The sequence below is a fragment of the Phoenix dactylifera genome, chromosome 2 (assembly GCF_051530095.1).
Source record: "Phoenix dactylifera cultivar Ajwa chromosome 2, Ajwa_hap1_PhDact_Kaust_v1.1, whole genome shotgun sequence".
Classification (NCBI taxonomy): domain Eukaryota; kingdom Viridiplantae; phylum Streptophyta; class Magnoliopsida; order Arecales; family Arecaceae; genus Phoenix; species Phoenix dactylifera.
The window spans coordinates 11588032-11601063 of NC_143191.1; the positions used below are offsets into that span (position 1 = coordinate 11588032).

Consider the following 13032-nt stretch of genomic DNA (forward strand, 5'->3'; position numbering starts at 1 on the left):
TTACCGTCTTCATGTGTAAGGCGTATTAGCTGATTTTTTGATCAAGTTTTAGGATTTTTGAATTATGAAACCAACTTTTTTACCTAAATGTAATGGTTCTAAAATTTAGCTTGAAACTGCAAGGGGAATTTTATCAATCTCTTCCTATGGAGCATTTGGATTTCAACAAGGGAACAAAATTTAGATTTCAGAAGCAGAACACTTGCGTACGTAAGTAAGATAAACTGAGATATATGTAAATTATAATCTGCTGGAACTACAAAAGTAATCAATTTTGCATGTAACAGCATGGTGAAACCACTTCTAAGAGAGATCCACAAATAAATTTACATGTAAAGGGAGCTGCACTATAATTCACATATATTCAATCCAATAAAATAAAAATATTATGCTTTGGCTTGAGGCAAGTATTTTGAAATGAGCTTATCCACATGAATGATGATATCATCAATGTGAGGTCTGACAGCAGGTTGAGGCTGGAGCATCCATACTACAAACTGTCGGAGAGCGTCCGGATAAGGGGGATCAGGACCAGGGGGCCATTTTATCTGTGCATTGATAATGGCCAACTGCAAGCTGCCTCCAGATTCTCCGAGTGCATACTCAAAAGGAGAAACACCATACCTGCAAAGACCAGCAGAAACAAAGTCCACGAGTTTAAAAGGATACCATGCTTTTTGTTGAATCTAATTAATGATATAACCAAGTAACAATGCATTTAGTGAGCCAACTTTGCAAGCTACACATCAAATGTGAAGAATGTCGATCTGATTTCCATCTAAGTATAAGAAATAATATGACCTCGCATTTACCTTTTCTGATCTATAAGAATTACTGATGAAGAAAAATTAGGACATGAAAAGATCTGCTAGAAAAGTTTCTTTTTTTTAAAAAAAAAAACAATTGGAGCACCGTCAATCATTCCATAGAAATGATGGAAGCATCTCCCATGTCAAATGACTTGCAGAAAACACCTTGCAAAGTTCGAGCATAGGACTTTCTCCCAATGAAAAATGGAGCTGATCGTTAGTCTGGCCTACGCTCAAGTTTGCAAAATCATCCAAGCGGCAAACAACTAACATATGATATACGTCAATCCGAGTTAAGGATATCTATGCAGTAACATGATTTGACAATTACAATTTGTTTCTTTCGAGGTATTGCATAACCAAGAACGTTCTTATGTATGCTTTACTCAAGTATGATAAGGTTTGATTAAAGTGGTATTTTTCTTCACTTGCACAATCACAGTATTTGTCCTCATAATAAGCAAAGCACTTCAATAGTACCATCAATGGAAGAAAGTTCCCTATCCTTCCTTTAGACATTATTTAATCTCTTTTATTTCTTCCCTTTTCTTTTCAATATTATTTTATTGTCAACCATCATCCCCCCCCCCCAAAAGTTTTACTCCTGTTTGTAACACAATTACCCCTATCAAGATTAGCAAATAGATTTCAACTAGGCAAGTCATTTTTGTTATAGTTTAGAACCTCTAATCATTTATGTAAAATGGTTGATCTTAATATTCTGTAAACTCTTTTTAATGTTTTTGTTCAAATGCACAAGTCCAGTTAAACATTAAAAAAATGGAGAGCATCTAATGATCATTCAAACACTTTGAAAAACAATGTGCCCCTCAAAAATTTGAAAAGATTTATATAGGTTGACAGACAAGTTGTGTTAACTTTCAGCTCAGTCAAAGTTAAGTTTAGAATGACAGTGAATGCAATGTGATAGTGTATAAATGCAAATTTCAGATTTTGGAGAGATAGATAGGCATGTTCTAACTTTAGAAGGTTATATATGCAAATAAGAATTTTTTTGGGATGCATATGCAAAATCTCCAGCTGCCCACCCATGCTACAAAACACCCTTGAAAGGGAAAAGAAGTAGTTGTAATTGGGTCGTCTTTATTTACTGGTGCATGCAGAACATCAACATAATACAGTACAGAAACCATGCAGGACCCCAGAACATAAAAAAGAATAGAAGAAAATAATTTGTAAATAGTAAATAAATAAGAAAATCAAATGAATAAGTGAGTTGAGAAATATAACATACTCAGTGAAAATGTAAATGCTTAGAGAGTTAAGGAATCATAAAAATCCTTACATTATTGCATACAAAGTACATCCTAGTGACCAGATATCCGTCCTCTCATCAATGTCGGTGTAGCTCGGACAATCCCATAACTCAGGAGCTCGGAAAGGTGCAGAACAATGCTCAGCAGCCCATTCCTATACAAGATACAACCAAAAAACTAGTAAATAAACAGGTTAATTAATCAAGTCAATGCTGATTATACATCTCCAATGGGAAACAGATTATCTAGTAAAGTATTAAAGTAAAATCAGAAGCAGAAAATATTTCAAAGGTATCAAACACTGATTAGCTACATAGATTGGCTTTCCAAGTAATATCACTTTCAAATATAGGAAGTCTTGGTTTTGCATGCATGATGAAACCACCTACACATGGTGTGAACTGTGAACCAAACATATCCCCATTGTTCCCTTTTTGCGTGACCACAAAAAGTGCCAACAGGCATTTTATGACAAGAGGCATATCTCTGATGCATGCCAAAGGCAAACAGTGGTAAATAAGATAATGGAAAAAAGCCGTGACACTTGGCCAACCAGATGAGTAACTGTAAAAGAAAAACATGACTGAAAATAATTAAAACTTAAACTAAAATTAATTAATTTAATCATCAACATGACCATCAGTGAAATATCTAGGAGTGCAAAAAATATTCAAGCAAACATGCTAGATGCAAATATTCGACCCAGCAGCTTAAGAAGGTGATTTGACTAGAAAGAACAACACCAATGCAACACCTCCCATTCCACTCAAAAAAAAAAAAAAAGGGAAAAAAAGGAGGAGAAGAAAACAAATGCACAGAAAGAAAGGGAAGGACAAAAAAAAGAAGCATGAATGTTATCAGGCTAATACTAAAATCTGACGTTACCAGCTAGATGGAACTGGAAAGTGATCAATCATCATAACTGGTTAAAATTTCCTTGAGGTACAACTATCCAAGTTTTGGAACCACCAAAAAGCCAGACACAAATCAGTCCAACCTAAAAATTACTCCACAGATCCATAGTCACATATCAGATTGTCAGTTTTTATTTCAATTTTCTGGCAACCTTCTGATGATCCATTTTGATTTCTGGAAAGCTTCTCAACCACGAATAAAGATCCGGAATTAATTTCTAAACCTGAGATGTTTCCAAAGGAAGATCATATTTTCAGTAATCAAATCAGATTTGTGACAATTTGATGATGCTAACCAAGAAGTGTACCACTCAGAATGCATTTCTCAGTAAAGCACATCCAACTTTAATTTTTGGTAACATATGAGCCTATCATTTCTAAGGAAAAGGATCTCTAGTGCTTCTGCAGTGGCCAGAGGATGACCAACTTAGAGCTTTGACAACATGAAATAAAAGCAAGTATTAAATCAATTGTGGAAATGCAAGTAAACCATCAACGAATTTAGAAGCATATATGCAACAAAATTTGCAAATTATTGTCATCCATTTAACATAGACGAGATGCATGACAAAAAAACGTATATAATATAAATCATAGAGGTGTAGTGTTGTGCTTGCCAACAAGAGATTATTCATGGACAAACCAAAAGGGACCAGAATAAGCTAATGGATAAAGTCTTTACACTTTACACAATCATTAAATATCATACTGTCCAACCTAATGCCCAAGAAAAGATATGGAAGGAAGTACAGGAGTGGAACTATCCTTGGTGCTGAATGTTATTTCAAGTAAATGGTTCACTGGATCTATCATACTGTAATGGCACAACATACAGGTACCGGGCAATCTCACCAAAGCAGAAAAGACAAAAAATTGTAAAATTTAGATTTCATGTCCATTACGATCACCCCAATAGTTGAAAGAGTGCTACAGAAAAGTTGATGAAAAAAGCAAATAGAGCTAGACCTTTTAATCTGAAGATGTTGCTCTCGTCAAAACTTGAACTCTTAGCATAAGGAGCAAGAAAGGACAAATTTTCTCTATGGGTTAATAAATAAGCAGGATCCTCTCTCTTTAGCTTTCACATAACTCATCTGTCACATAGGGATCAAAAACTTCTTGGCGCTCTGTTACTCGTATATATGCATTCAATCTCCAAGCAACTTCTGTGGTCCTAAAGGAGAAGCTGCATATTTGGTTCACACCCATGTGACTGGGGACTCCCAATCATTGTTTTTCAACATATAAATATCATGAAAAACTCTTCCCAGGTATTTATACCATAAGTTTTAGGTACTAGCACAAGCAGAATAATAGCATTAGTTGTAGCCTTGTATGTAAGAAAAAAACAGGCCAAACAGGCTGTTAGACCAGTACACATCAATACAGCAAAAGTGATAAGTCCTCTTAATAGTCTGGGTGATGGAATAGAAACTTAGGGTGACAAGCAAGATTTGAAGGTGTGAACAATTTGATGGAGAATAACACTTGAATACTGTTCAAATAAAAAAAATATTCTTTTGCTTGAAAAGATAGAGTAAGGGTTCCATACCTGCAATTGTAATGCCTCTGAACGAGAACGAATTTCCTTTCTTGCAGGCCGAGCACTTCCGAAATCCATTAAAATTGCAAGAGGTGGTTGTCCTTTTCTATGTGTTATGAGGACATTACCAGGTTTTACATCATTATGAGCATATGGAGGATCAAAACTGTGCATGTGCTTTAGCCCTGCACAAAGCTGTTCAAAAACATTCATTAACTGCCACAAACATCCAGTGGGTGCATGTAGATGCAGCAAGCATAACGACCAACATGCTACTATTGATAGATCAAAAAGCAGTTTAACTGAAATGCACTATCTAAAAAACAATAGCCAAAAAACAAAATCACAGGTTCAATAGAGAAGAAATAAAATTGCAGTGCACATCATAAGAAATCACTGTAACCAGTAAAAGCTTGAGATAATAATACCGCATTTTCTATAGATGTATGCATAAAATTTACAGCTGTATAAACTCAACGAAGTTAAAATGCCTTAATTTGAAGCAATGTTTAGGCATGGTGTCTTTTATCAAAATGTAAAACATTAACATGGAAAGATGATGCACTCTTAATTGTGTGATATGAAGTATACCAAGCATCATAAAATTCTATAAAGTGTAACGGACAACATATGTTAAATCTTCAGGTGCCTTGGTAACAACTAAATGTGAATATATTGTCATCTACGTATTACAACTATTCATCTATGTTGACCTTTCTTATCATTTTCTAAGCAAACTTCATTGTTCAAAGACGAGGCACGAATTGCATTAGTTACATCTCAACATGATGATATCCAGATTATCTGGATCAACCTTCTTATCAGAGCAACTTATGATTTTTCACTTTGTCAATCTTTTGATTTGCAATAATTTTACTAATTCAATTTAATTTGAAATTTTTAAGCTCATTAAGCACTTAGTCAATCCTAATTTCAAGCATTTGAAACCATATATGTCAATCACAATGATGTAATCTGCCCTACTTGAGCTTTTGGTTTCTTTATATATAAATTAAAGGTGCGACCATGCTCCAAGACTTGATTGCAGGGCAAATTATACCATGAGCCCAACTAAAATCTTGAAATAGCATACCCTCAAAAACCATGACAAGAAATTTCAATTGTGAAAGATATTTAAAAGATTCACTATTAAATAATAATGGAATATATTGATATGAAGAATACATCATGCTGCTAATAATATTTATTCAAATTCTAATGCCAGAATTATGACATCCAAAAATAAATGAACAAATGAAGAAAACAGATATTGGGAGCCACCTGTTGGAAAATTTGCAGAACAGTGACTGTTGACAAGAATTCCTTCTTTGCTTGCATGACTTTAGCATTGTCCAGCAAAGTCCCATCTAAGTGAACTGGGAATAAGAGGTATGCTTCATGGTTCCATCCTCCTTGTGGACCCTAGAAGTATAATTACACACGATTGTTAAATAACTGTATGAAGTGTGTATAAGACAAACAAGATCTAGAGGTAAATTTTGTCCTATCTATGAATTTAGATAACAAGACAGATTCAAACACTGGCAATAATTATTTCTCTTGAATTGCAATGTAGTAGGAACTTAATCATGTAATGTGGATGATTTAAAGGAGCATTCCTTCATATAGAATAAGAAAATTAATCACTATATGGACTGCAAGAATACCATAGATTGGAAAAGAAAAAAAAATAACATAAACAAGGTCATCTAGATCTTTAGAACCATCTAACATGGCACTAACTGTAACATGACCTATTAGTATTGAAACTATATAGATTAGCATCGGGCCCAAGCACCACACGTGCTTAATACAAAAAAAGGGTATTATGGTTGGCTATGATGCCACCCCAGTCTAATCTAGATAGCTTAGTCGAATTTCTTAAAGAGAATAAAATACTCTTGGAGGAATCCACACAAGGAGGGGGTTTTTACATGTCTCGGAAGAAATAAATAAAGTGCATCTTGAGGAGTCCACCTGGAGAGGGGGATTTGCATCTCTCAGGAGAAATAAATAAAGTGCAACTTCACTTGCTCGGGAGCCGGTGAAGCCTGCGCGAAGCCTTTCAAGTTATATATTCGTAGATATTTGTGTGCAGGTCTTTATGTGGATAAATTCTCAATTATTAGTTAGTGAAAACTGGATTTTGCGGCAGCTGATGTCATCATAAAGTATAGCATTTTTTACTTGTACTGTAATGATTATAAAAAACAAATGTGAAACAAATGAGAACCAATTATTATTCAATAAGATGAATATACAGTTTTCCATAATGTTGATATAATAAATTTATTAAAGTATAGCCTATCCCATTGATGACATTCATTAATCCAGCTATCTGAAAGTATTATTGAAAATTTAATGTGGAAATTAAACTAGTAAGCTAGACGCCGATACATAAGAATTACAAGGGTCTCTTATATGACAACAGAAAAGAAACAAAGGCCCCATGACTTCTGACTACTCAAGGAAGGGGGCATCGATACAAGTTCCTTCTTTGAAGTAAGTTTAGAAGTTATCTTATTCAAAATCCAAGAAAGATATTAGGGTTTCAGAGAAGCATAATATAATGCCTTCTCCAGAAGAGAAAAATATGATGGATATGCTTCAGAAAATATGATGGATATGCTTCAGTTACTTCAAGAACATATTACTGTTCTGGGGGTTAAGACCACAATATAGAAATTTGGGAGATATGGGAGTGTAGTTGGTGAAACAGGTGAGAAAGCAAAAATTTTTTGCTGATTATCAAACATCAATTCTAATTTTAAGTAGAAAATAGCACTATTGACATCTTCCAGAAGAATATTTTCCACTAAGTAGCAGCATAAAAGTTGTGGCTAGACTTTCCCAGTGCTGTGTGTTGGCAGTTGTGGTTCTTATAATAATACTAAATTTTTTATTCAGAAAACAAACTAGCAACAAGTCTTGAAACCTTCTAATGATAAGTTGTAATACTGAACTGCTGGAATTTCTAGAACAATATAAAATCATGAGATCCCTGCTGAAAAACACTAGGAAGGCAATTCGAACTGCTTTTAGCAAGAGTAAGCATAGGATATACCTAGTCTCACAACAATGGCAAAGCTGGCAATCATTTTCAATTCTATAAGAATCTCGAAAGGTTGCTCCCCCATATCATAAGATTCCCCTGCAAACCAACTTGCATTCCAGTCTTTACAGCAAGCCGTTCTCTTCTCACAAGTTACTTTAGGGAAGAATTTAGCAACTATCTAAGAGCTTCACATCAACTTAAGACAAAAATGCTATACATCAGTACATTCTCAAGCTATGATAGATCAACTATAAAGCTGATTCTTCCAGTCAGTTGTTGACTTCTTAGTGAAAGTTATTGTATCTGAAAGCTTGAGTAAGATGTCTAAAGGACAATCTCTAGTCAGTGCTTAGTTAGTATATGCAGCATATGTAAGACAAAAATAAAACATCTCACATTGATTTTAGTTGTTTCAAATTTGTTAAGGTTGAAGAGTAATTTTTGTGAGATCATGGTGTAGAAAAAGGATATGGAAACTGTCTTAGCTGTTTTTTGGGTTCAAAAGGAAGAAAATACAGTTGGAGTCTTTAGAGGAAAAAATGGACGCTAGAAGATTTAAAAACCAGAAAAAGAAGCTTGTGAATGATCTTCAAGAGAATTATAGAAAAAATTAATTTGAAGATTCAGGTAACTGACAATTTGTTTTCATGTGCCATGCTTCACATGGATACACTGGCTCGAGTTTTTCTTTTTTCTAAAAAAAATGTTTTGTTGCGTAGAGGTAAGGCTTTTATTCCCTCCCTACTAGCAGTCTATCTTAATTTTTTGTTCATTACAACCAAACAGTGAAGGAATGATGTAAGAAAAATTGTGATATATCAAGTGTGCTACAATCAATATTGCATGAAAGGAAAAAATGTTGAAAAGGTTGAACAACGTCGTGATTGCAAATCAAAAAGATCTTCATTTTATTGTTTAAAAGGAAGCTAAATAAGCCAAAGAACCAGGGATGATATAATAAATAAATGAATAACTTCAGGGTCTGGGTAAACTTCTTGAGAATGTTGTTGGGTTATACTGAACTGCCTATATGTCCCTCCCCCTCCCCCTCAAAAAAAAAAAGAGGACATGCAGAAGAGGACAATTCCGAAGAGTTACCTTAACTGCAATAATGGCATGATCGAGAAGAGGAAGCAGATTTGGATGATTAAAAAGAGAAGAAACATGGATTTCCTCCCTCACCAACTGTAACTGGTCCTCACTTTGAATAAGGACCTTCTTCATAGCATACGTCCCATCTTCTGAAGCAAATGTCAAGAAACTTATAAGAAGAATTCATAAACATTATAGTGGGCAATATTTTGCTGCATACGCAAGTATAAATCTTGAACTACATAGCATAATAAATGGCAATCAACATATGTACACAGATATGCAAATGCAAGCACATAGACAAACACACATAATGGTATTATAGGAAGAATATATATAAATCTAAAGAACAATTCAAAATGTCAAAATGGGATGCGAAGACTAAGAAAAAATTGATATCTGGATTTTTAGTTCCAATGATATTATCAGTTAAAATTATAGACAAGCCTAAATATTAAAAATGCAAATCTCATAATGCCATTACCAGAGAGATAATCTTCATTTTATGAAGGGAAGTTATAATAAGATATATTGTCAGAAAATGATGACCAGCTGGAGAAATTAAAAAAGATTAACTTATAGTTAAAAAAAAAAATTTGAGAGAGGGAACTGCAACTTTTCTGAGATAAATAGTACTGACAGTTGAGCAAGGTTTAAGAAGCCAAGTATATGATTAACTATTTATTTGCACTGAAACCTAAGAAACCCTGGACTACACCATCTAATCAGCGTGCTCATGGACCAGTATACATCATTACTGTTAAAATTTTCACAAAAATTACACACTAATCATACATAGAGGAAATTAGAAAAACATAAAACATAAAAACATAAAAAAAATCATAATCAGATGCGGCAGCCAAACATCGGAAAACGGCACTGAAACCAACAAAATGATGTTCTTCCTGAAATACCACCAAATTACAACATATAATCACATTAATTAGAGAGAAATGAAACCCAGTTTCTCAAATTACAACTTGAAACAGAAACAATAGTTAAAATCATAAGAACACAATCAAGATTCATGACATCAACGCCAACCTAGCAGCAGAATTCAGCACTATAACCCCGAGAAATAGCAGGGAGACGGAAACCCCGACCTGAGACATGGGAAGGGGGCACGGATTTCTTGGCAGCGAGCCCGCCGCCTGAACGGGCGTCGGCGACGACCTCCTTAACGAGGTAAACGTAGGCGAATCCCCCCTCGCCGATCTGCTTCAGAATCCGGAAGCGGTTCTCGTTGATCCAGACATCGCCGCCCCCGTTCACCGCGTTGTAGAGCGCGTTGAGCCCCGAGAAGGAGCATCCCATCTCTTCCCTCCTCCCTCCGATTGCCCGATTCAGCCTCGGTCGAAAGAGAAGATAAAGAAGAAGATCTCCCTCTATCTCCCTCTCTCCCTCTCCCTTCTTCCGCTCCCTGCGCCTGATTCTTCAGTCCCGAATTTTGATAATTTATATTTTTATGAATAATTATAATGAGATTATAGTTTTATTAAATGGATAATTTAAGGAAAACAATAAATATCTTTTTATTATTTTTTTAGGGTCGAGTCAACCCCAAGATTTGACTCTTCAATGCTTGTTCTTTAATTAATACCAAATTGTTATATAGGGAAAAAAGAAAAGGAAGTGCAAGCTGCTTGGATTTTAGTATTCCACCCCATGTGATATGTACCTATTGAGGATATCCTTCTTAAAAAATTTCTCAAATAGGTTTATTTAATTTTTTTAACCTACACAAATATTTAAAAATTTACTAGAATATAATTGATACGAGACTAAATATAATTCTCGTTGAAGAATATAATCATGCCATATGCTTAGGCTGTAGATGAAAAGCAGCATACGTGAATAGCTGCTCTTTTTTTTTTCTATTTAGTAGTTGGGAATATTCCATAATATTATGTGGGATGGCAGTCTTCTAAATGCGACGTAAAGACGAATATTACCTATTATATAGCCTTAATCACTAATAGTGGCGGTCCATCTATATGCGTCCATGTATACATATGGATAAATGGCTATATTGCACTAGTTTAAAAATGGTATGAACTCTACTAAATGTGGGCAATAGGCTTTATGCAAGCTTATATTATTTCTAAATTGCATCCTCATTGTTGGAAGCAACCCCTTGCCCTACACTTTAAGTTGATTGCTTTATCATGTTGCATCTTAGCAGGAGCTTGTTATTCTGTGTGCAACCATGGTGGGTAAAGTTTGTTGCCACTTGGATTGTAGAGATGTGGCAGAACTGAAATGGAAATGAATTGGTGACTTTGGTCTTTTAGAGTCATGCTCCATATGATTGTATTGGAGGAGGAAGATTTCATGATTTCGATGTTGAAGGAAAGACATGACTAAAAGGTACTCTACCCAACACTTGCTCTTCAGTTGTCAACCAAAGTAGCCTTCTCCATTAATTCTATGGTAAGTGAATGTTGCCAATTTATTAGGAAGATAATTAGGTTGCGAACTAGCAGTCAGATAAAGGAGTTCCCAAGTCTACAACTCGATGACTTGAGGATTTTGGAGTGGAAATTCTCCACCTCCCTTTGATGGATGTAGAGTTCAGTTCTTTCTCTAGAATCTAATAGTTTTCTTTAAGTTCTGAATTTGTTGGGAGGCATTGTTGTAGGGGATAAAGAAATGAGCTAGCCACTCCTCGAGAAGAAAAAAGAAAAGATTGAGACCTCAATCATACCAGTTTTTTAATTGATAATTAATATTCTAGATCAAGAAATTATATCATTAATCATAGTTTATTATAAAAGCTATCGGAAAATAGATATATATTTTAAAAGGCTAGTTTTCATCCATTAAATGAATATAAAAGAGAGGTAGCAATAATATTAGTGTGGACAGCTATATACTTAGACGTATTAATTGAAAATTTGATGAGCACGATGTCACAATGGAACACTCTGATCTTTATGCATTCTGGTAGGGTCACGCATCAAAATTTAAATTCGAAAGTGGACCTTATTATTATGGCTGAATTTACTAAACACAAGAATTACAATGGTGTTTTAAATTAACATAGCTCTAATTACTCTAACTAAACATAGAGCATTTTATCTGGGCATGCAAACTATGACCTAGTTTATAGTGTTTTAGTAGTGAAATTCTAACAGGAGTTCCAATCCCAATATAGATCCAATGGCACAGGAGAGATTATAGCAATATTAGACATCAAAAGTGGAAGGAAAAAGTTTAAATTTTCAGTTTTAAGTTGCTCTTACAACTACACCAATTTAATCGAAATAAATAGGTAAATAACTCAAGGGTAGCTAGTTTTGCATTTTGGTTTGGCAGATTATAGGGTATTACAAGAGTTTTGGCTACTAAAAAAATATTAAAATTATATAAGGATTTTTTTGGAAATATTAAAGTTTTTATGAAGAAAAATATTGATGCTTTTATATGTTCTGAAATTATCTCTGAATTCTTTTTTCTCCGGCTTGGTTGTCCCAGATTGATTAAAAAGATTAAAAAAAGAGAGATGGTAGGAATCTGCAACAAGTTAGCTAGGCATGCCGACTTCTAATTGCTGCAAATTATTTTGCTAATTGCCACCTAAAGACAATGCATGACCAACAATGTCATTGGAGCCTGTTTCTTTTATAAACTTTAGTTCACCAATTTATAGATTGAACATCTTATCAATAAAATTTCATTAATGTCAAGAATTCCCTAGGCACTCTTAATTATTGACAAATTTGTATATGAATTTGGTTAATGAATGATACTACTGCTTATCCTTGTACAAAACTTTGGTATGTTCCTAAATCTTGATTAATATCTCTTTACTACCATAAAGAAAGCCTTCGATTTCAAAACTTAAAGCCGTTATTTCAATCATCAAAAATATCCACACTAGGACTTGCATCGCTTGTGCAAGACCTTAATGTATTTATCTATACATATACATATACATATATATATATATATATATATATATATATATATATATATATATATATATATATATATATATATATATATATGAATACATACATACATACATATAAAACAGATCCTATTATAACAGCCAATAGATGTTACTTTAAATCTCTTAAAATGTTAGCTAGTAACGAAAACCTATATAGTGCAAGTTCCAAAGAAAGCAATAAGAGAGCTACTTGCTTGCTTATATAACCTTTTTGTGTATCTTCTGTGCTGCAATGGCATTGCTCAAGTGCAATTCTTTGCCATGTAACTGTTTCAAGATCAATCAATGAGCAATGCAAGGCTACATAGAGATGTCAAATGAACGAACCGAGTAGATGGAGCTCAGCCTGAGAAAAGCTCGAATCAAGCATGAATTGATCTTAAGTCAAGC

General features: G+C 34.2%; 1 protein-coding gene across 2 annotated transcripts; it reads right to left on the bottom strand.

The window, feature by feature from the left end:
- Positions 1-211: 211 nt before the first annotated feature.
- On the bottom strand, positions 212-10170 carry LOC103717717 (uncharacterized). 2 transcript variants are annotated; one of them, XM_008806205.4, is made up of 6 exons: positions 9794-10170; positions 8697-8839; positions 5825-5965; positions 4553-4738; positions 2116-2240; positions 212-624 (listed from the first exon to the last, which is right to left on the bottom strand). In XM_008806205.4, the coding sequence occupies exons 1-6, from the start codon at positions 10002-10004 to the stop codon at positions 387-389; spliced, it is 1044 nt and encodes a 347-aa protein (XP_008804427.1). In that variant the 5' UTR covers positions 10005-10170; the 3' UTR covers positions 212-386. The 2 variants fall into 2 exon arrangements, with proteins under 2 accessions (XP_008804427.1, XP_008804428.1); XM_008806206.4 differs by having other exon boundaries at positions 8697-8836; positions 9794-10133.
- Between the last annotated feature and the right edge of the window lie 2862 nt (positions 10171-13032).